Raw genomic sequence first — 24,044 nt, forward strand, 5'->3', positions numbered from 1 at the left:
TAAGTATAGATGTATTATCTTGGTTTTAATATTTGCAACTCCCGTTCTGGAGAAAAAATGGCAGGTAATGATTCAGGTAGCAGCTCATCTACACCTACTGCTGCTGAAGCTATTCTAGTAGCAGTCAACCAAAATCTAGTGTGAATAATTAAATTAAAAGAGGTATGGAGTTTTGGGGGAGGTGAATGCATGACATTTTATTTTTCTTTTTTGTTAAATAAAGTAGCTATTTAGCACTTTTAACTCTACAAAATGTTTCATAATGAAATATAAATAGCTGTTGGACTGTGCTAAAAGACTATTTGAAAGCTCTTACATTATTAAAGAGCTTGGGCTTTGGCTAAGGCAATAAAAGAGGGTTTAAGAGATTTGGATGCTTTTTTTATTATCATCCCAGTGATCCTGCGAGGGTGAAGCTGTGCAGCCATCAGCCAGAGGGGTATTTCCATGTCCCTCCCGCGCCGCGCTCAGCGGTGCAAAGCTCACGCTGGGGACACGGCTGTTCATTACTCGGCGGCCCCGGCGGCCCCAGCAGGTGCCGTCACTGACATGTCAAAGAGCAAAGAGCGCTGACTGATCCGTTGCCTGCAGAGCTGCCCTCGCGAGCACCCTGCTAAGCACCGCTGGGGCGGGCTCCCCGGGCCCGGTGCGGTGTCCGCAGCCCCGAGACAGGAGCTGCTTTCCCCGCTTTCCCCGTCCGAGCAGCTCCGCCCGCCCGGTGCCCGCCTGGAGGAGCCGGGCCGGGAGCACCGCAGCCCTTCCCTGGCGGGCCGCGCGGGGGCGCTCCCTCCCTACGGCCCCCAGCACCGCCCCCCCCGCTCCCCGCAGGAATGGTTTGGCCTCCCTCGGTGCCTGCTTGGCCCCTCCCACTCCGAGCGGCTCCGGGGGGAGCGGGCGGGGCGACGCGAGTCACCTGACTCCGCGCGGCGGGGCCGGGGTCGGGGCCATGTCGCGGCGGGAGCGGGGCCCGGAGTCGGGGCTGGGTGGTGCCGAGGTGGCTGCGGAGGATGCGGAGCCGGAGAGTCCCGACCAGTGCTTGTCGCTGCTGCCCTGGGACCGCTTCTCAGCCTGGCTGCACTGCGTGTGCGTGGTGGGCTTCGACCTGGAGCTGGGCCAGGCCGTGGAGGTACGTGCGGCGGCGGGCGGGGGGCACCGCTCGCCCTGCGGGCTGCGGCGGGGCCCCGCCGGAATCGGGCGCTTCCTCTGGCCCCGGTGTTGCACACAGGCGGGGGAAGCTCGGCCGTGCCTAAGGAAGCGTGGTTGTGCGGAGCCCCGGAGCGGCGAGCGGGGCAGCGCCCCGGTGAACCGGCTCGGCTGTCCCGGGTGAGGCTGGTGCAGCTCTGCTTGTGCTGGCGGTGGGCGCTTTTAAATGGTTTGCATCGCGTCCCGGGATTTATATGAAGTACACCGTTGGCTTTCTTTACGTACGAATAGTGCTGATTTCTATGGCGTCTAGGTGTTAAAAAATGTGATAATAAGGAGAATGTGAGTGATCTTCATAATTAACAGCGTTCACCAGGTCGCTGAGGTGTGCGAAAAGATTCTCTACGGGCTCGAAGCGTTTTCCTTCAGCACAAGCTGGATGCGCGGCTGCAGCTCCCGGCTGTGCCCTCTGTGCAACAGGCGGGGAACCTGTGGCACAATCTGGGGAGGGCAGGAGCAGCCGTGGCACCGCTTTGGGAGGGCAGGGACAGGGACAGCCGTGGCACCGCTCTGGGAGGGCAGGGACAGCTGTGGCACCGCTTTGGGAAGGCTCGGGCAGGGACAGCTGTGGCACTGCTTTGGGAGGGCACGGGGAGCTCACAGTCTGGGAAATGGAAAGAAGAATTACTGTTCGGATCAGTTTCACATCCTGTTTTGCTCTTTTCACCATGTGACTGCACAGCAAACTCTTGGTCTGCAGGGAAAATGTCTTTTTCTTTCTCTTTTCCTTGCCTTAAAGGGGTGCCAGTGTAAACGCCTGGCAGACTGGCCTAAAATTTAACCAGGCTGTTGCAGTATGTAAAATACATAACTGTTGGCCACAAAGAAATGCAGATAAAACCAGGATATTGTGTTAATTATCTGAGTTCTCTTCCTTTGATGTTATGAGGCGGTGTTAACAACAAAGACAAAGGTTTCTGTATAACCTGTGACTTGGGCAGCTGTTGTGCTCAGTGACTGAGGGAAGCACAGCCTCTGTCCTGGCTGAGACTTCTCAATTGACAATCACGTTAATTTAACTGGATAAAATGAGTCTTAAAATGTCTACAGAACTAAGGCCTGTTTTGTTGGGTTTTTCCCCCTCCCAGCATGTAGCTGCATGCAGAATAATGCAGAATAATTAGCTTCAGTTTATGCAGGAATTCTGGGAAGAAACACCTGCTAGTGAGGAGAACGAGTATGAATTCAAGTCTGTATGCCAGCCTTCTGACTAAATGTGGATAATTCAGCATCATTCAGCTTCTGAAAGTTGCATTTAGTGTACAGCTGCTTAGCATAAGGTAGCAAAGGAAAGTATTAAGGGTTGGAAAAGAGGCAGTGATAGGTTTACTCCATGCAGAATGCAGGTGTTCCACTGGTGTCTGCTTTCAGCTTCACTTGTGCTAATCATGTCTTACACAGCTGGACATCATTTGATAGGAGACTGAGGGAAAAAAATGCCCTGGAGATTTTATGGCTGGAGGACCGAAAGGTGCTTAGTCAGAGATCAGCCAGTGGGTATATCTTGTTTTCTATAGAGTAGGATAGTGTTGTGTTTCCAGGAAATAAATGTACTTACATTGAGCAGAACAAGATTAAATGAGATAATGGGATGTTAGCTGTATGGTGAGATGAGGACTGCTTGAAGCTGCTGTTCCTGCCTTGAACTTCTGCTCTTCAACTAGGTCCCATCTTTGGAAGCTCTGAAACCTTCTGTGAAACATAATACTGGAATTTATGTCAAATTTCCTCTGTTCATAAGCTCGCCAAGCATTTCAGGAGTTTTGGAGTGGGTTGTGGGTTGTTTTGAGGACTTTTTTGGGTGAAATTTAGGTGTCTGAGGTTTGTCCTCTTTCCTGTATATTCTGTTCCCACCTGCTTGCATAATCACTCATTTTGTACATCCTTTCTTTTCTGAAGTAATTGTGCTTCCGCATCTTGGTCGTGTTGCATCATTTTTTATTTCTGTGTTGTACAAGCTTACTACATGATCTGTTTGTTTTTCTGTTAGTACAAAAAGCCATGACTTTGAGTTTATTCCTTGAGCTTCCATAGTTGCCATTAGGGACTAGTGTTCATCCTCCAAGAGCTGATGATAATATAGATCATGTTTTGTGTTTGAATTTTGGTTACTCCTGCCTGACTTTTGATTGCAACAGATTTCAGACAATGTGTGTTTGCTTTAAATGTAATTCTCTACTGCATTTTGCATGTACAAGTTAAATCTAAAAGATGTAATCTTGCTCTCCTTTGAGACCTTTTGCACCAAAAATCTCAACTACTCAGAATGTGCGCTGTGAATGTATCTTTTTAAATTAATGTGTGTGGTCTCTAACTGGCATCCAAAATACCTTGCAAAGATGGGTGATCAAGAAAGCTTAAAAGCATATGAAGATAACAACTGAGACATAATATTAATAGCTTACAATTGAAAATGTCCTACAGCTGGGAAGGTGTTTGAGTGTTGTACTGTTAAAATATTTGATGGAAATTTATTGCTTATATCCAGCTTATTTTCAAATAAAATAATACCCTTTTTTTCCTCTAGGTGATATATCCTCCACATTCCAAACTCACAGATAAAGAGGTAAGTCATAATTGCTATATATCATTTTGTTTTAGCTTAGGAAATATAAATATATTATATCTCAGAAAATGTAACAGCTGTCTTTTCTTTTCCCTACCCTTTAGAAAACCAATATTTGCTATTTGTCTTTTCCAGATTCTAATTCGGGTAAGTGCTTTCTTCTCTCTGGAACTAAACTGTGTTAAAAAAGAATTTGACAGGATGTGTTCTGGGCTTTAGATCAAATAGGTATTTATATATCTTAATTAACATTGCAATACAGAAACGTTGCAGCTAAGGTTAAATATAAAGCTGCAACTGTCTGCATTGCAGTAAGGTCTGAGGATTCTTCTCTGGTTTATGTAAGTGTGTAAGACCTCCAGATGACATTTGTGCAGACATTTCAGAATACTTGGCAGGTAAAGAATGAGCATCTTAATCTTCCTCTTTAAACAAAGTAATAGTATTGTCAGTGTAGAGAGGAGAGTAGGTATGGAATTTGAAGGATTTAGTAAAGCAAATGGAAGTATATGGGACCCCCTTCTCATAAAGGACTAAATGTGTATTTTCTAAGTTCGTAACAGTGAAATTGACTTTTAAATTCAAAAGCATTTAGAAAGAACAGTTGTGAAAGGAAAACCTCAGCTGTCTTGTGCATTGTTGCTGTGCCTGTAGCTGTGTGTGGTCCTGCTTGTTAAATTTTTCTCCAATCTAAACTTCTGCTCTTCTGCTGCCAAGGAGAAATTGGGGCATGGGGCTGATGGGTTGGACCACCTGCAAAAAGAAATTACAGAAGTTCAGACACTTCCTTTCTCATTTATTTCTATCAGAAGTCAAAGCTTGCAGGACGAGCATTGTGCCTGTAACTGCAGTGACTCTGCTTTTGGATGCTCTGCAGTATGACAGCTTGGATAGGGAGTGATGCAGATGTGTGCTTTTAATGTGTGTGAGCTCTCTCTTATGTAATTTTACAAAGTATTTTGGCTAGTTTTCCTTCTTTGTTTAAATATCACTGAAATTAAGGTATTTTCTCTGTTCTTACTATTCTATATGCAAATAGAAGCACAGCTTCTTTCTGTTACTGAAGTAGGAGTTAATTGTATGTTCTAATTACTCTCATTGTTAATGTTAAGTATCTTTAATCTTTAAAAGGTATCTTGAAGGTACAGAATCATGTGTTAAGAGCAAAGGTTGCTTTCTTAAAAATTTTTCATGTATTTTTTCAAATAACAGTGTAGTATTCTACTTCAGACAGAATAGGTATATGTGAGGAGGTTTTATTTTCAGCAGGGAAAAATTCCACAGTTTTGCTTTTTATGATGTCCCTATTAAGAACTGTTGGTTCTTGATCATTCTTGGTTGGCTTAAGTTTCAAATGAAGTAGAGGGAATAACCTGTGTAAAACCTGCCTTCCACAGGGCTGGTAGTGGATCCTCTCTGTTAGGATTTATTTTTTCATCATAGGCCTTAGCATAAAAAGAAAAGCTTTATATAATAGAGCAGTGAAGGAAATTACTAGCTTGCAGCTAAATTTGAGGTCAGCCCATCCCAGGTTTTCATGGCTCAAAAGGTTAATTCAACTTTTTACTCTTAATATTACAAAGAGGGATTATGCCAGTACTTGTGGCTGGGAATTTAGAGGAGAAAAATGATTTAATGAGCTACTAGATCACAACAACTGTGGTTTTAAGCTGAGTTTTGCAGTACAGTTATTTTTAAAACAATGCTTTGCCTTCTCTGCATGGATAATTGAAAAAAGAATAGATATTTACCAACCTTCTCTGCAAGAGCTTCTTAAATAAGACATCATATTCTGAATGATATTTGAACATAGTAATGATTAAGAGTAATTTGGGTCTTCTGTGTGTAGATTTTTACAACAGTTCATGAGGGCTTTTTTTCCATTGGATGAAGGGAAGGAGCTTTGAGAAGTTGAAGCAAATATTTAGTGCTGTGGTATTGGCATGTGCTGTGGTTTTTCTTATCATTGCACCCTTGCTGAGCACTTGTTACCTGTTGGAATTCAAGGTCCCATCTCGCCGTGTTCTGCTACTTTTGCTTTTATCTTGGTGCACGGAGGGATTGTGAGCAGCTCCAGGGGTTGTGAGGCTCAGCCCTGGGTGCTCTGTGCATGTCCCTGGCACTCAGGGCTTGGGCTGTCTGTGCTTGCTGCAGCAGAATGGATGTGACTGAAAGAGAAGATGAAATGGAGCTTTAAAGTCTGGTGAAACAGTTCCGCAGAGAATTTGTTACATTTTTCTCTAAGAAATTCATTTTGATAGAAGTAAAGGAAAACTTTGCTCCTTGGGGATATTACTGGGAAGTCCTACTCCATTTCACTCAGTTTTCAGCAATTAGCTTTGCAGCATTCAAAATGATGAATCCTAGACCTGCCTGTGGAGTTACAGATCAGCATAATGCACTCCTACAGTGTGACATCTGTATGAACTGTATGGTGTCAGAAAAAGAGGTAAAGTGCAGCCATGTAGCAGAGGAATGCCATGGCTGAGATAATCAAAACTGTGCAGGAATGCCAGTGGAATGGGGAATGGCAGTAGGAGAAGAGCCATTTTACCTGTTTGAGGACATGATTTTTTTTTCCTTGTTGCAGACAGTATATTTACTATTGGCAAAGATGCCAAATTTACCATTTAAAAAATTTTAAATATATTAATGTTCACAAGGGCAATGCAAGATAAATCAACCAAAACTCTGATACCTCTTTGGCTGTAAGCAAGTCCTCATGTTAAACAAGGCTCAAACTGTGAATACTGTGTCATTTATCTCTTCCCCATGTAGGTTGTCTTGGGGACACACAATTTTGTTTTAGATTCCGACGGTCTCCTGGAAGGAAAGTCTCATTCTGTTGTTTTCTGGACCAATTGGATAGAGATCTACCAGTTTACTTAAAGGTTGGAAATGAGAAAAAATGAAGTTAAATTTCTTTTGGGTAATGTTCATTTGTGGGTCTTCACCTTTAAGTATAATGTTTGAAAAGAAAAATCTCTGAAGTGGATGTCCTGAAAGTCAAAACTCATGGTTGTTGTAGCATGTTATCATAATAATAATAATAATAATAATAAATTTCATTAACTATTCTTTGTTTTGGTAGTGTGCATTTTGGATTACAAGGAATTAAATTGAAGCCCAAATCTGTTTCATTATTGACTAGGAACCCATAGACCAAATTGTAAGAACCATTACTGTTGTGGAAATATGAAGTTCTTTGTAACTTAATTTAAACAATTCCAAGCAAGTTGGGCTGTCTCAGTTTCCACCCTTCAATTTTGAAGCTGGAGCAGTTACCTAAAAGAGGAAGTGGCCAAAAGTTGTTCTCATCATGTCCATAGGGAATATTGAGGCCTCTGGGAGCCTGGTTCTCAAACTGAATTCACTTCTGTTTATGTGGCAAATACTTGAATTCCTCTTTGTAGAAAGCATAAAGCTGATGTCTTGTCTTTGAAGTTTGGCAGCCTACTTCCTTAATATTCCAAGAATCTTTTGTAAAACTAATACACTGAAAGACTAGGTTTTATCTCTTCAAGTCAGGGCTTTAAGGTTTTTAACTGCTAAAATCTTTTTAGCGCTACTTTGCAGAATAATAAAAGTTGCTTTATTCTTCAAGAAATTATTTCTGGTTTTGGTTTCAGAGTGTGTCAGGAGAATGTAGATATAAAAATAGTAAAGCCAGAAAGCACAGCTGTTTCCCCATGATGACGTTTTCTCTTTGAAGTACTTACTAAAGAAGATAATGTTAATAAACATAGTAATCCTTCTAGTTTATTGTGTCTGATCAACTTTGGAGCTCACAGGGGAATAGGCTTTTAAACTATGTTGAATGCTTCAAAAAACAGGGCAGTAGCAGGTGATTGTATTGAATTCTTTCTTTTCTTTTGCAGAAAGACTCAGCCTATTACTATGGCTATGTGTATTTCAGACAAGTTCGAGACAAGTCATTAAAAAGAGGCTATTTTCAAAAGGTAATTTCAGTTCTTTCAGGCAAATATTAATTTAGAAATTAATTTTCAGTGACTGCAGAGGAACAGGAACACTGTCTTGCTTTCTAACTAAATTAGTTGTTAATTTATAGTAAATTGTTGGAATTTTACATCAGGTATACTGTCAGAAGAGAGAGTTTTGTGTGTATGTTTAAAAACAAAGAAGTTGGGTAGTTTTGGCAGTTGTTTGTCTGCAGTTTGCCTGTAGTCAGATGTGTGGTTGGCTTGCATGTGTGAGAGAAGTCCCACTTGGAATTGTCTGAGGGTAACAGGTGCAGTAGAACTGAGGAAAAGTGTTGACTGAAAATCTCTTTTGTTACTCTTTATTCCAGTCACTGGTCCTCATCAGCAAGCTGCCTTATGTCCATCTCTTTCGTACCATGCTTAAGCAAATTGCACCAGAATATTTTGAGAAAAGTGAAGCTTTCCTGGAAGCAGGTAGTGGTCCTACAGTGTTGGACTCTTACACTATCACACACTTATTCTGGAGAAATAAACAACACTGTCATGTTCTAGTTTGTGGTTTGGTCTTCTTGCAGAGTAGAGGGTTGAAATTTTAGCAAACTGGCTTCACTTCTAGATCAGTGAACAGAGCTAATTGAATTCTGGATCTTCCCTGGGAGAGTTGGAGGTCCCTCCTGAAGCACACCTAGGGTTGTGTGTGTTTCAGGACAGCTGTTGAGCACAAGGAGCTGATGGCAATCCTTACTTTGCACTCTTCACCACCCAAATCCTTTTGGGCAGTCTGACAGCTTTTGCTGAGCAGCTGTACAAATGTCATCTTGCTTGAGGTTTGGTTTTTGTGTGTGTGATTTGTTTGTTTTTTGACCAAATGGAAAAAGTGACAGAGCAGCGCTGGTAACAGGTGCCTCAGCCTCACTGCAGAGCTGAAAGAGCTGGAGAAAGACAAATAGAAAAGTTATTTGCTCTTTGCCTGGAAGAGCTCTGTTTTGTGTACTGTGCCTGCCCCATACAGCTTTCATGGTTTTGTGTTTTCACTGAGAAACAATTTGTGTAAACCATGAAAGAATTGCATTTTTCAGTCACCTGTTTTCTTGAGAGGTTGTATCATGAGCAAAATAAGCTCTGCAGAAACTATAAGAATTATGTTTTATATTCATAATGGTTTACAAGAAAATGCTGGAAAACTTTGTAGCCAGCTACAAACCAGCTTTTTCCTTAACTGCTTAACTGTTTATTGGTTCTGCAGTGGCCAATATACATAAATGGAGGTGTTCTTTTCGAATTTTTTTAGTATGTACTTTCATGGTTTCTCAGGTAACATTTCTTCACTGAATTTAAAATCTCAATGCTACAAAAAAATGGAAGACCAGAGAACACTGTTTTCTTGAAATGAAAATCTTTATAGTTTAATGGAATAATACATAATGTCCAAAAGGCTGTAAAACTTCAAGCAAACAAACAAAAAGCTGTAAATCTTGTGATTGAGAGACAAGTAGAACTGCTGTGGATTATTAGCACTAATTTCAAGTTGCAGTGTGCACAAAGGTGACTCTGTGATCATGGTTTATAGCTTGCAGAAACGTTGGTATTTTTCTTTCAGTTTGTAGTGACATTGATCGTTGGCCAGCACCAGTTCCAGGGAAAGTTCTGCAGTTGCCTCTTATGGGTCTCATAATGAAGGTGAGGACTCCTGCACTTGTTCCTCTCTGAGGGTGTTTTCCCCACCTTTCACTGTGCAGTTCCTCGCTGCCTTGTGCCTTGTTTTTATTGTCCTGATCTTCCAAACAGGAGTAGCTGTTTACAGCACTCAGAGTGAAGGTCTGGGAGATCTTGATCAAGTGCTTCAATTGAGGGGAGGAAGGGAAGATCTTTTATAATGCTTAGGTTAATATTTAATTTTAGTAGCTACTAAAAAGTCATGTTTCAATACAATTACTAGTTGCAGTGTCTGTATTATCCCTCCTAGAATTTGCATTCTAGGAGACTTCAGTGCTAATTATGTTTGTCAAATCAAACATAAAGTAGCCCTTGGAAATACTGAGAGTTAAATTCCAGTCAAGCAAACTAAATATTTGCTTGACTAAAAATCATTCTCATTTCTGAAAGCTGAGTAAAAATCTTTTTTGTCCTGCACACCAGAAATAATTGCTCGTGCTGTTTGTATTTTTTAATGGCAGTGAAATATGTCTGAAGAAAGCCATTAAAGAAGTTGTATCTAGGGCATAGTGAAGAACTGTTGAGTTTAAACAGTGGTTAAGAACTGGGCTTCTGGGAGTTGTATTAATTTCATAATCTGTATGAAGTGCAATTAAATGGATTTGATGGAGTTGGAGGTTACAGCCAGAAGTACCTTCTCAGCAGAAACTCAAGTTTTTGGAAAGAGAGGGAGAAAAATAAGTTTCTGAAACTATACTACATCAGAAATTTAAAAGAATGGTTCTGGATGCAGGGTGGTGAGGAGTATCAGATGTGTCTTTTTTGGGCATTGCCTACATTTATCTCATCAATAATTCTTACCCATGAGAACTGAAATTGCATTCCTAAACTGAGTAAAGCCATAATTACTGTCCAGTGATATTGTCCCTGGTTTTTATACTGCTTGGGCAGTTTTAAGTGTTGTGTGTAAATGACATCCATTTCCACTATGATTCAATTTGTAGCACTCAAGACTTACAGATGCAAACTGTGAATCCAGAGAAGCCTCAGATGTTCAGACTATTTGGATTCTGGCAAGTCTCTCTTGCCTTAACGTCTTGATGTTTTAGGAGAGAATTTTTTTCTAAAAGTAATTCTGTACCATCTTAAAACCCCAAGACCTGGTTTCAGATCATTCTTTACAAAATTTATAGGTACTTTTTTGAAATTACAGCTACAATTTTGACTCTTTTTAAACTGAAGTATTGTTTTCATATTCTATTAGTCAATTTGCTACTGGAAATTCTGTAGATGGAAGTGCTGTAGAGTAAATAAGCATCGTGCTGTAATATATATCCTCTCAAAGTATTACAGATTTTCTGTAAGACAGCAATTGAAGTGTCTGCTGGATTCAGTACAAGGGAAAATAAATCTTTCTTTTTCTTTCCAAGTTGCGGATTCCAACATATCGTGACAAGCCTGGAACACCACCGATAGTGCAGAATATGCACCAGGTAGTGATTAGATACTGATACTGTATACAGCCCCAGACAAAGCCAGAGATCTGCTTCATTCTGTAAACTTGGTAGTTAGAAAAGATGGGTAGCAAATCATCATATACTACATGATAATAATCGTTGAGACTTTGAATGGAGTAGTCCAGATTTGGATTCTTCATAGAAAGGATATTCTAACCCTGTAACCCTGAGCAGGGAGAGATGTCCAGGTCCTGGAAGAAGATAGCTGGGTGACAATTACTAACCTGAACATCCTTTTAAAGTTTGGATAGTTTGGGTTTTTTTGATGATGGATACAGAATTAAAAGTCTTTAGCTGTAGAAGATGTTTATAAAACCAATATGTCTGTGTCTTCATGTGCAGTTGTTTGAAACAGCTTCAGTATTTTGACTGGGGGGGTGGGTGTCTTGGGAGATGTCCTGCTCATAGAACACAAAGGTACTTGTGGAGATAATGTACTAAATACTGCAGCAGTACATGAATAATTAGACTATATCCTGTCTACTGTCTGTAAGCATTTAAGGGAAACCATTTCATTTAATACCTAGGTGTTCTGATGACTAAAAACCAAGCATTGCGATGTCTTTTAGGCAGATGCTCAGATCTCCATGGCTTTACCCACTGTTCATGAAGTAGATCTTTTCAGGTAGGAGCTTGGACTGAATAATTCCTAGCTGTGAGCTCCCACATGTTTTTGATTTATGGCAGTTCCTTAACACATCTCATGGCTTGTAAGCTAACATTTATCAGTGTTGGTTTTAATTTTTTTCTGTCAAGTTTGCTGAAACACAGTACTGACAATCTACAGGCTGCAATGGCAATAAATAAACAAGTTCTTTAAATGTTCCATTTTACAAGAGTATTTTGTTTTTCAAATTGCTATTAAAATACTACCACAGACGACTTCTTTATGCCTTTGTTAACCAGAAGAAATATGTATTTTATGTTTTCAAATGTATTAAAATACCTCAATCTGTTTTTAGGTGTTTCTGTCCAGTGTTCTTCCACATTCAGATGCTTTGGGAGCTGGTGCTGCTGGGAGAACCACTTGTTGTGATGGCACCATCACCAGCAGAATCTTCAGAAACTGTGTTGGCCCTTGTTAGGTAAATGGAGTAGAAAAACTAGAGAGAAAAAATGTGTTTTCTCCCTTTCTAACTATGGCTGAGGGAGTTGGTGTAAGATTCCAGCTGAGTGGACCTTCATTGATCTGAACGTGATAAAACATTACAAATTTTAGATTTGCTTGTGTGTTTGATGAAAGTTTGCACTGAGTACACAAATCAAGCTCATCCTTCCTGTACCTTGCAGCTGTATTTCCCCACTGAAGTACTGCAGTGACTTCAGGCCATACTTCACCATCCACGACAGTGAATTCAAAGAATACACAACTCGCACACAAGCCCCGTAAGTAAATCCAATTCTCTGGAGATGATGTTGCTCAAAACTACTCATAAACATGCATTTGTATTAAAATACTGTTTAACTGTTCTGGATTTCTATAATTAGAGAATAAGGTTTAGACTTATCTTTTTTTTTGGTGATATTATCATGCAGAGTGCAGCAATTAGCTGATTTAAGTTTTTATTCCAGTTAGATAAGACAAAGAAGTTACAAAACAATGCCATCATTAAACCAGGCTTGAGTTTCATAGGATAATTCTCTACAGAATAAGTCAAACTGCAGGTGTGAACCCAAGAAAAGTTCTTGCTTTTCCATAAGGGTTTGTCTGTGCAACATCATCTCTAGGGTAGCTCCTTGGGAAATTCTGCTGTGTTTTAATTTTTAATTAACTGCTAAACAAAGTGACTTGTAGAATTCAACACCCATACAGCTGTTTTGTAAAGCTAAGTCCTAGTCAAGACAATTTAAAAATCAAATATCTCTTCACTAAATTTATTAGGTTATTAATGTAAATAAGTCAGAAATTATTTTTTTATGAGTGTGAATGTCCAAAACTAGTGATGTTTGAAACTACTTTAAGTATATTTTTTCTCCCTTTATTTTTTTTAAATCCTGCTGTTATTTTGAGCACATACATTAAGAAATACTGGAGGTGTATGTTATTTAAATGCAACTTGATTTTGGAATGGAATGCATTTGTTAGATTCAGTGATCTTTTGATAGATAAATTTCTTCTAATGTCAGAACAGCCAGAGGTTGTTGATGTGGATTTTTTGTTTGTTTTGTTGGGGTTTTTTTTCCTGTAGTGTTCCTTTCAACTGGTGTATTGCCAGAGATGGAGCAGTGGAGAAACACATAAACACAGGCAATATGTTTTAGATTGTGTTCCATGGGAATGGTTATGCAGTATGTAATTTAGTTTCTAAAAATAATTCCAGGAACAATTTGGTTAAACTGTAGTAACCCACGTTTCGAAATTCCATCCACTCTGCTGTAGCAAAATAAAAAGGTTGGTCACTGCAGAGATTAGTATTTGAAATGGAGCTGAAATTGCCCTGACGTTCTTATGGAAAACAAAAAGTTGGAAAGATTGGAGATAGTTTTAAAAACCTATGGCTCTTAGTGAGGTGAAGAATCCAAATGATGTCTATTCCATGTATTACCTTAATAATAGAGTGGAGCAGAGAAACTTCTGGGTAGTGTACAGAAAGTGTTAAACTTTGGGATTTCTAAGACCAGTCTAACAAAAGGATGATAAACTATTTTTAAGATGGCAGTTTCAGTGAGACTTACTGCTATATTCCTTAGCTGATGTTTGACTGTAAAATGGATGGCAGCCACTCTGTTGAAAAACATGTTCATCCCTCATCCTATCAGTGCTATAGATCCCAAATTTTGCAGGGCTGTGCTGCAGCACTGTGCTCTTACTGCCCCTTGCTCCCTGTGTGCCCAAGCACAGAGCAGGCAGAGAAATCTGGCACAGAGAGAGCTGGGGCACAGCGCTCTGCAAGTGCTCCTGCTGCTTCCCTTGATAACTGCTGCTTAAAGCAAGTGGGGTATTAAGTGTCTCATTTTCTTAATGACATGCACATTCAAGTACTGAGAGTTTGTTATCATCAAACCTTGAAAAGTAGCAATTTGTCTTTCAAATATGGGTCAGATTCCTGCTCATAAAAAAACAAACAAAAAACCAACACATCACAAAACCCCAATTACAGACAATGTGCTGTTCTCACCATTGCAAGTGGGCAGAATTTAGCCAAGTCTAAGCAGATGATGTCATTTTTATTCTATTCAACAATTGTTGTTGTTTTTACTTTAAGATAACTGTCTTATTTTCTAAAACATTGAAACTTTGATAAACATTTGTCCTCTTATATGCAATTTAAAATGTAACTCTTAAATACCAAAGGAAAATAATTTCAAGTGAAGAACTTAAGTTGACCTTTTCTGTTTGTTAGGGCTGAAGCTCTTGCTGTCATATTTTAATCATTGTCATTACTTTTCTAGGCCATCTGTCATTCTAGGGGTGACAAATCCCTTTTTTGCTAAAACACTCCAGCACTGGCCTCACATTATCCGAATTGGAGATATCAAACTTCCAGGTGAAATAGAAATATTTTCTACAATTCTGTGCAAAGGGATCTAACTGTGTGCTTATTTATTTACCAACATATGTACTTTTGTTCCATTTATTTAATTTAATGCAAACTTAATTTTCATGGATGTAAATCTGTCAAGTGAAATTAGAATTTTGACTGCTCTGTGTCTTTTCAAATCTAGTATCTTAAATGCAAAAGATAGTAATACTCATTAGTAATAATGTTCTACCTTTCAGAGAATCCTGAATTTGTATCTCTCCCAATAAGGTATTAAAATGAGACATAATATATTACTGATGTTAATTTTAGTGTGAATAGAATATAATAAATCAGTCGCAGCCAGCACAGAATATGACACCCATGTGAAAGCTATTTCTGAATGTTACAGTAATCTAAAAAAAGTTGTTGACAATATTTTGATAATATATTTCTAATCTGGCAATATTCCAGTAATTATTAATTGTTCAGTCTGGATGATTTCCTTACACAATTGCCTAGAATTTTTATGTAATGTTTGGATAAAATGTCAGTTGCCACCACTGGAATTATTGTGTGAAATTCCTGAATGTAGCTGTTTGCTGCTGCAGGTTCACTACACTGTTCTGACAGGGGGAATGCATAAATATGCAATTAAGATAAAACACCATAAAATTAATTTTTGTATAAGAAGTTAATTTTAACTTCTGAGTACACTGAATTAATTAAGGATTGCATACTATGTTCAATATAATTAAGTAAGGTTTTGCTTAACTTCAAAATACCATGTCTGTCTATGGTCAGAATACTTGGGGGGGCTTAGGGTAGTGTGGGGAAGAATTACTTTGCTGCTCGTAGCTTATGTTTGAAAAGTAGAATCTTAATTAACTCTGGAAATCCATTTAAACAGGTGGCCCTCAAATCTGATATACAGTTTCAAGTATGAAATTCTAGTTTTGATGTAGCTATGGGAAATGCTTAGTCAGGAAGTTCTAGAGAGGCATCTGTCTGACCTGTCTTTAAGAATTTATATTTTATTTCTTTAGGGACAAAGAAGGGTTCTGATTATGTTTTGTTGGTTTTTTTCCTTAATTTTTCCCCAACTCTGCAGTTGCAAGAGCAATTTAACTGTTACTGTTTCTAAACTCGAGCATCCAGCTAGGTTTAGGAGGAAGGTTCTGATGAGGCTGCAAGACTGTGAACAGGGTTTAGGATCTTCTGGTTGGAGCAGGATAAATTGGGAAAACAAAAGCCCTTAGTATGGCCTATGACAAAGGAGACTTAAATTCATTTCCTTACAACACTTAATCTGTGGCTTCTATTTGATTTTCTTCTATACAAATTTTAATTATGCCAAGGTACCAAAGTTTTGTTCCCAAAAGCATTTACACTAAGGGGAACAAGGGAAAATGGGCTAAAAATATGAAATTAAGAAAATAATTATTCTCTGCTATATATCTGTATGTTGATTGGCTGTTTGAATTCAGAAGGTCATCCTTTGGCTGGTTTTGTTTGTGGGGCTTTTTTGGTTCACTTTTTGTTTGTTTGGGTTTTTGTAGGTTTTCAGGTGTTTTTTTTTCCTTTTCAAAAAGGAACACTTATATGAAATAAAAAGTGTATTTGCTGTTATTCATGTGCTTGCTGGGTGTTTCTGGATATATACTTGGATTCTTGTCAGTGTTTCTAATGTTTCTTGCAATATTGGATAGTCTTCAAGTAAGGTGGCTTTATGTGTTTTGGCAGGTGAAGTTCCAAAGCAGGTGAAAGTGAAAAAACTGAAGAACCTAAAAACTTTGGACTCCAAACCTGGTAATAACTTCAGGGTTAAATTGTCAGTGTTTTCATTTTAAAATGTGTATATCATTTCTCCTGTGGCTACATGCTGCTTTCTTTCCTTTAGGTGTTTATACCTCTTACAAGCCATACTTGAACAAAGATGAAGAAATCGTTAAGCAGTTGCAAAAGGTAATGGCATAGATGAGTTCTTAATGGCAGCTGGTTTGTGTGTTTTGTGTGCTGTTGGACAGGGGTTTCATGTCAGGCTGCACTTGGTGTAACTGAAATGAAACTGGATTCTGCTTCCTTTGCCCCAATGAGGGTGTATACATCTATATGTATAGATATATGTATATATCTCTACATATAGGTGTGTATACACCCTCACTGTAGAAGGGCTGCTGCCTTATTAGCAGCTCCTGTAACTATATGAATGGTGGACCTCAATAAGTTAGCTTAATAATTTAGGGAATTTAAGGTATTTTATCTGTTCATCTGTTGAGGTTTTCCATCTTCTGCCACCCCCACTCTGGTCTCTTTGATCTAAAATTCTCACAGACGAGGTGTGTAAGAATTAGAGCTTCCAGATTTTAACTGATTTGCAAACACTTCTCTATAGAAACATTTCTTTCCTTGAAATTCTTTACCTGAAAATAAAAAATCAGTAATTGCAAAGACATGTGTCTGTACAAAGAACTTGATGCTATTGCTTTCCTTCCCTGGTTCAGGGTAGGAGATGCTGTGTGTGGGCAAATGGCAAATGAATGCAGATGATAATAAATATTCATAAAAAGTAAACCCACCACAACTACCTACATCCTTTGGAGTAACAGACTGACTGTGATGTGCTGTTTTGGGTTTTTTTAAGGGAGTACAACAGAAGCGTCCTACAGAAGCCCAGAGTGTGATACTGCGGCGCTATTTCTTGGAGCTGACGGAAAGTTTCATTATTCCTTTAGTGAGTTCTTACAGTAATGGGCTTTTTACAGAAGCAATAAGGAATAGTTTTTCTGGACTTAGCCTAAGTACAGTAGCTCTCCAGTGCAGCCCTGGCATCAGGCCTGGGCCCAGCTGTCACACCTGACGCTTGGCAGTGGCCCCACTCCCTGTGCCTTGGACACCCTGGGGCTCTCTCTGGCCATGCCTGTGCCAAGCCTTGCTGGAGCAGAGACAGCCACAGCTCAGACAGTCTCCTGTGGGTTAATTCTAACTCTAATGTTTGCCTCAGGGACTCAGACCATCTCTTCCAAACACTTCATACAAAGCATGGTTACTGTTTGGAATCACCCACGATATGGGGTGGACTGTCCACCTTCTGTGGACTGTTTCCAAAGAAAAGAGAGATTGTTTACCAGTGGCTTAAGTTCAGGATATAGATATTCTATCTGTGCACTTACTTCCTATCCTTCATTGTCTCGTGTCCTCCTTGAACTTTACTGGCTCAAAGTTCTGGAGTTGGGAAAATACAGTCTATATAAGATAAGCTCCTTCTTGTTTTCTCATGTGGTAAATACGCACAACCCCACCCTGTACTAACACTGGGAAGAGAAAATGCTGTGGTCACAAGCAATAAGTAAACACACATGTGGACTGTGTGTCTTTAATACTGGTTATGCAAACAACCTTTCCTTTTCCTTTCCCCAGGAACGTTACGTGGCAAGCTTAATGCCTTTGCAGAAATGCATATCACCCTGGAAGGTGAGGAAGTGGAATTTGAATGAGCTGGAAATTGGTAATTAGAGAACTTAAGGTCTGCTAATTTATTTTTCTGTCCATAGAGTCCACCACAGCTGAGGCAGTTTAGTCAAGATGACTTCATGAAGACTTTGGAAAAAGCAGGACCACAGCTCACCTCAGGTTTAAAGGGAGATTGGATAGGACTTTACAGGTAATTTCTTTCATCAGCATAAAAAAAGATATAAATTAAAACAGATCAATAATATTAATGCTCTTTTTCCTGAGGAAACTTACAATCAGGATTGATTTGAGTAAGGCTCTTTTAGAATATGTACTTTAATAGAAATTGATAGGACTAAGCATACTTTACTTGCTTAAATCTCTTTTTTTGCTAGCATTACAGGTTTCTGTAGATCAGTGTTATTTGTGGTTTTCTTTCTGGTTCTAGCTTGATTCCTCCTTCCAATCAAACACAAATATAAAAATTAGGCTATTTCAAACTGGGCTTTGATCTCTTTTTTTCCTCAAATTCCCTAATCGTTATTGTGTTTCAGACACATGTTCTTTACATTCTTTTCTCAATCCTTGTCTTAATTACTAGAATTAATGTTAATCTCTACTTTAGACTATTACATCTTTTTGAAAGTATGTAGAGAAAGGGTTCTAATATCTTGCTCAATCTCAAATATAATTACATCTGATGATGTAGAAAACACTGTTACCACATTGTACTTAAATATAAAATGTATTTTTCTTTGGTGTTTTACCAGGCATTTTTTGAAATCCCCAAACTTTGATGGTTGGTTTAGGAGCCGGCAGAGGGAAATGACCCAGAAGTTAGAGGCCCTTCATTTAGAAGCACTCTGTAATGAGGTTAGAAAAATGTGTGCTTACAATTATATTTATCATCTTGTAATACAAATACATTCTCCCACAAGTCAGCTTTACTCCTGTTTTCATAGGTTGAATGTGACATTGTTGACAGTTTTGTGAATCCTGATCTAGCAAAACATGATTTAGTTAAACAAGTACAAGCTAGAACTGACTCAGCAAGAGAACAATATGAAATATAATTCACTTGTCATAACAACTGTCATCCTTTGTAAAACCTACTTTTAGGTTTGTTGTGTATTTTAAAATAAAGTACACACCCACCCTCAAAAAAAAAAAAGCTTTTTCCTCTTACTTGACAATATTACTCTGTTCAGCTTCCATTCTTGACAGCATATTTTCAGTTACAATACAGTTTGTAGCTTTAAAGGTAAAAATTCAGCTAGTTTGACATTCTAATTGACAGCTAATTAAATATATTTAGTAAATAAGCCTACAACTGATGCATAGTAATGGAAACCTTAGAAGTGAAGTCTGTTTATATATAACAAAATGCCACATAACTATTCTGATGTTGTAAGAGCCATTCCTTAATTAAGAAGCTGAAGTGGGTATCAATATAATTTGATTTGGAACAACTGATAGAGAAAGGAATCACCAGAGGAGATGTTGTACAGCCAGAGAGGGAATAAGAAGAACAAAAACAAAGTAAAGCAACACTACAGCTTTAAAACAAACAAACAAAATTGCTCTGTTTCTCAAAAGCCATTTATTTTTATCCCTTGCCTTGTCAATTCCCAAACAATAAAAATGTGGCAAATCCAAACAGATTATTCAAATAGAGCAGACCAAATAATTTGCAGGTCAGTTATACAACTTAGACTCTATCCAACTGTATTTGACATCAACTTGATGAAAAAATAGGAACTGTTATAAATTTCTTACTGAGTCTGCTCCTTTCTTGTTTTGTCTTTTGACCCACAAAATAAATGTTCCTTTGTACATGAACAAATGTATCTCATAGGAGAGTTCTAAAGGGGTAGAGGAGCAGAACTTCCATAAGAAAATCCACTTGATTGTATTTTACTAGTTATCAACTGTGATCTCCTTTAGTGCCCTAGAAACAGTGAGCACTGCCCTGAGCTACTGTAATACTTTATTGTGCTGGCAGTTCTGATTTGGTAATCATTCACTGCCATTTGGCATTAGAGATGCTCTTTCTCAAACTGAGCCTGTTTGGCAGGATTTTTTTCCCCCTTTAATTTATTTGTATTGTGTTTGTGTGCGAGTTTGCTGTTATGTGAAGTACAAATACAGCAGATTTTTTAGTTCACAGTAAAGACAGTGCATGAATAAAATGAGGTTAGCAAATGGCATAGGAATAAAGAAAATACCTATTCTGAACATTAGGTGTAGATTAAGACCTCTTTTGAAAATTACATATGCAACCATGAATAATTCAATGACTGGTTTTTTTATTTTAGAACTTGGTTTTCTGGAGTCAGAAGCATACTGAGGTAGAAACGGTGGATCTTGTCTTAAAGTTAAAAAATAAACTGGTAAGTAACTGAATTGAACATTACTTAGCTACATAAAAGCTTGATATAGCTGGTTTTGCAAGTACATAAATGAAAACATTCATCATTATCTGGGTAGTTTCAAGGTCCAGTCATTTATTCAGGCTTGAAAAACAGAGTCAGTCAATTTCAGCCATGCCTGAAAAGTTATTTGGCTTCCCAATATCATCTGGCTATGCTGGAAGCATTGTATTGCTGGGGTTTTTTTAATTACTTGTAATTCTGTGACTGATCTGAATCCCCAGGGTAGAAGAAAACCAATTTTTGTTGTTATTTCTGAAAGTCCAAATCAGTGTTCTCACTGTTGTGTGGTTGCTGGGGAAACCTGCTGTTGTCCAAATTCCTACTCAGTCAACAAATGAGGAATTCATTTTCCAGATTTTGTAATACATGACTAACATTTCTTAAGGTAACCTTGCATTTTTAGTACAAATCTTGTTTTCTGGTACCTTTGCAGTTGCAGGCTGACAGAGAACATCTTCCTGTGAACACTGACACACTGAAAAAGCTGCAGACACACATCAATGACATTATACTGGCACTGCCAGATGACTTACAGGACATCTTGCTCAAAACTGGCACAACATGATTTCTGCTGGGCTTTTTTGGTGCCAAAAACCAGAAGGCAAGTGGTCTCACAGAAGACAGCGGCTTACCAAGTTTGGAGCACAGCTCTAAACCAGTACATTAACACTACACATGGACTGTACTAACAGTATAGCCCACTATATCATTCTCACTGTTTTCCCACTCAATACCAATGCAACTAAAGGGATTTTTATGTCTAATACTATTTTAAATAAGTGCTCTTAAAAATAATCTGTGGGCATATAAGCTGGGCCACAGTATAGGACAACAGTGCAGTGCTGGCATTGCAGAATGTTTCCCAATTGGTGCTGCTATACCCAGTCCTTCTCAGGGGTAGGCAATATTGAACCTGTACTGTCCTGTTGATGTAGTATCTGATGACTTTTATTTGTTTTTTACTTTTAGTTTTTAGCTAGTGGTAAGTCCAACTGACATATCGGTGATTTGGCCAGAATGCCTTAAAACTGAGGTGTTTTACTGGTAAATCACAGCTTTTAAAACTGTTTCAGGAGCAACTGAAATGATCAGATCCATTCTTAACTTTCTGTGTTTCTCCTTCTTACCATCTTTCCAGAATGATACTGATTTAGCATCTTTAAAGAAGAGAAGGCAGCTGACAAAATTTTCCTGAAAGAAAATCTCTTCCACTCAGTGTCAGTTATCAGGGTGCTCTTACATGCCTTAAAGTAATGACATACTAATTTGTGCTTTTAAACTGCTGACATCCAGGATTTCAACTGGATCACTCATGTAAATGTAAGCATGCAGTATTCATCAGAGGAAATGAACACTGTGGTGTTCTAATAGGGATTTTAAAATGGGTAATTTTGGTAGAGTTAGCTGATACACAGTCTGTTTCAGTTGGAGATCATACCAGTCAACTCCTGTTAAAATTTTTAACTTCATTATTTTTGACTTACCCAGTCAGGTGTGTGAGGAGGTGATGAGGCTGGAGGGAGAAAATATTGGCTTCAGCTGAAAAAAGCCTCTGGACAGGTCAGACTGGCAAAAAAAGATTGTAGCATGAAATTATTCTCAGTATGTGCATACAGCAGACATGCATAAAGACTACCTTCCTCTTGCATATTCAGCAACAAGAATGGGATGTTTTATCTTCTTGAACAAGTTTCAGTGGTGTATAAGAACTCAGCTGCTCCAACAACATGCAGTGTTGTACTTTGACCAGTTTTAAGTAGAGCAAACATAATGCCATAGTGCACACACAGCATATACTTTTATATGTCAAGTGGATCACAGTTATTAAAAAAAAATTACTCTTCTTTTAAGTGCTTGGATAGAATTTTTTACATCTTATGACATAATCCTGCTATAAGAACATGCTTTTGTATAACAAATATTTCATACCATCTTTATAAAAATTTCTTATTTAGATATAAAGTGTCACAACAGTATTTTTATGAAAATAATGTATTTTAATACTGTTATGTTTTGTATACAATTACTCACGACCAAAAGTTTCATGTATCTATTATGTTACATAAACTATACCACTTCAGCATTAATTGCTAATTTGCAGAATTTTTTTTTGCACGCCCTGTGAAAAGAATTTCTAATCCAGAAATTAAGTGGCCATTCATACCCTAAATTATCTTAACTATTTAATCTGTAGCACTGTGTTGTTTCTTGGAACCATGTAAACTGGTAACAACTATGATAACTAGCACATGACTGCAAATACGTATTTTTTTAAACAAAAATAAAGAGTTTGATTTTTATTTTTTTTCTTTGGAAGTTATGTGATTTAGATGATGGGTGTGTTTGGTTTGTTTGGTTTTTCCCCCTCCCCTGTGTAAGCCAAGCTGTTCAGCTTGCAAAGACTGCTGCTTGATGAAGCTGGACCCCTGAGCTGCACAGAAATGTGATGGAGTGGTGTTGTGGTTTGATTATGCATCATGGTTGGAATGAGACAGAGCTGCAGGATCCTCAGCAAAGCAAAGGGCAGGGCCTGGATTAAAGCAGGTGTTTGTTAGATTGTACTCAGTGAAATAGTGAAAGGTATCTGGGAACATTCCAGATACACTAAGATTGGGCCAGCTTGGAGATCCAGAAAGTAACTATCCTCAAGCACAGGGAAGCTTCATTTTCCTAGCCCAAAAAAGAAGTGTAAATGCTGAATGCTCTGAACAGATAGGTGAGTATTGGAAACCTAGAACTGGACTCCTTCCATTACAGCTTCCTGATAGTTTTCATGGTAGGTCAGGATCATATTAACATCTTGGGCACAAACTAGATTTAAAGCATGATTGATTCCTTTTATAAAAATACAGCTTTCCATCTTAATTTATACCAGGTTTTGGATTCAGAAGAACATAATTTAGAATTAGAATAAGGTTTTCAACATCACACCTAGGAGCAGTTGTGGATGCCCCATCCCTGGAGCTGTGGGCTGCACAGGGCTCTGAGTACCTCATCTAGTGCAAGGTCCTTGTCCGTGGCAGGGGCGTGGGTTAAGATGATCCAACCCTTCCAACCAAACCATTTTATGATTCTATGAAAACAACAGCTCAATTATCTGGCTTAGTAGCCAGATGTTAGGATCTGGTTCAGAACAATCGTAATAGAGATCATTAAGGATGTTTTTCTTTAGTAAAGGCTAAGTCAATCCCTTCTGTTCGCAGAACGTTGCCCCTGGCCTGGCTCGGTTTTACTCTGCTCTTACGTGCCCGTGTCTGGCGCTCCGTGCCCGTGAACCGAGAGTGCTTCGGTGCCACCCCCGTCCTGCAGCTCGGGGCCTGTGGGGGGGGTCAGGGCGGGTCCTGCTGGGCCCGGGCTGCCTAATAATTGCTGTAGTGGTGGCGCTGTATGTATGTATATGTACAATTAATAATAGCCGTTTGTTTCAGTTTGGGTTTCTAGAGGTTTGGGGGGGAAGGGGGGGGGGGTGGTTTTGATTTTTTCTTCATTAAATGACCTTGTCGCTATTGGGGTGCTTTTGGAGCGTCTCTGAGGATCGGTTTCACCAGTCTGTCCCTGTGTGCTGGGAGCGGACCCTGTGGCCGTCCCCGCCCGGCGGCGGCGAGCGGAGCGTTACCGGGGCTGCCACCTGTCCCCCGGCCAGGGCGGGGCCGCCGCAACCGGCGTGCTCCGCGCGACCCGGAAGCTGCGCGCGGCCGGCGGGCGCGCCCGCCTACATCCCCCGTGGTGCCTCGCGGCGATGGCAAATGAGCGCGAGGCGCAGAGCTGCGCGGCGCATGCCGGGAGCCGTGGTCCCTGCCGCGCCGCGGCCGTGT

The 24,044-nt window shown here is 39.4% G+C and overlaps 1 protein-coding gene across 2 annotated transcripts; it reads left to right on the forward strand.

The window, feature by feature from the left end:
• The first annotated feature begins 897 nt into the window (after nt 1-897).
• Nucleotides 898-22,536, forward strand: DENND6A (DENN domain containing 6A). Of its 2 annotated transcripts, XM_005485448.2 has the most exons (20): nt 900-1,126; nt 3,731-3,769; nt 3,874-3,916; nt 6,548-6,660; nt 7,648-7,728; nt 8,079-8,184; nt 9,311-9,390; nt 10,797-10,859; nt 11,453-11,508; nt 11,846-11,968; nt 12,174-12,269; nt 14,277-14,371; nt 16,088-16,153; nt 16,245-16,309; nt 16,989-17,078; nt 17,765-17,818; nt 17,899-18,008; nt 18,568-18,670; nt 20,113-20,187; nt 20,663-22,536. In XM_005485448.2, the coding sequence occupies exons 1-20, from the start codon at nt 947-949 to the stop codon at nt 20,792-20,794; spliced, it is 1,770 nt and encodes a 589-aa protein (XP_005485505.2). In that variant the 5' UTR covers nt 900-946; the 3' UTR covers nt 20,795-22,536. The 2 variants fall into 2 exon arrangements, with proteins under 2 accessions (XP_026648220.2, XP_005485505.2); XM_026792419.2 differs by lacking the exon at nt 18,568-18,670 and having other exon boundaries at nt 898-1,126; nt 20,663-20,807.
• The last annotated feature ends 1,508 nt before the right edge of the window (nt 22,537-24,044 follow it).

This window comes from Zonotrichia albicollis, chromosome 12 (assembly GCF_047830755.1).
Source record: "Zonotrichia albicollis isolate bZonAlb1 chromosome 12, bZonAlb1.hap1, whole genome shotgun sequence".
Classification (NCBI taxonomy): Eukaryota; Metazoa; Chordata; class Aves; order Passeriformes; family Passerellidae; genus Zonotrichia; species Zonotrichia albicollis.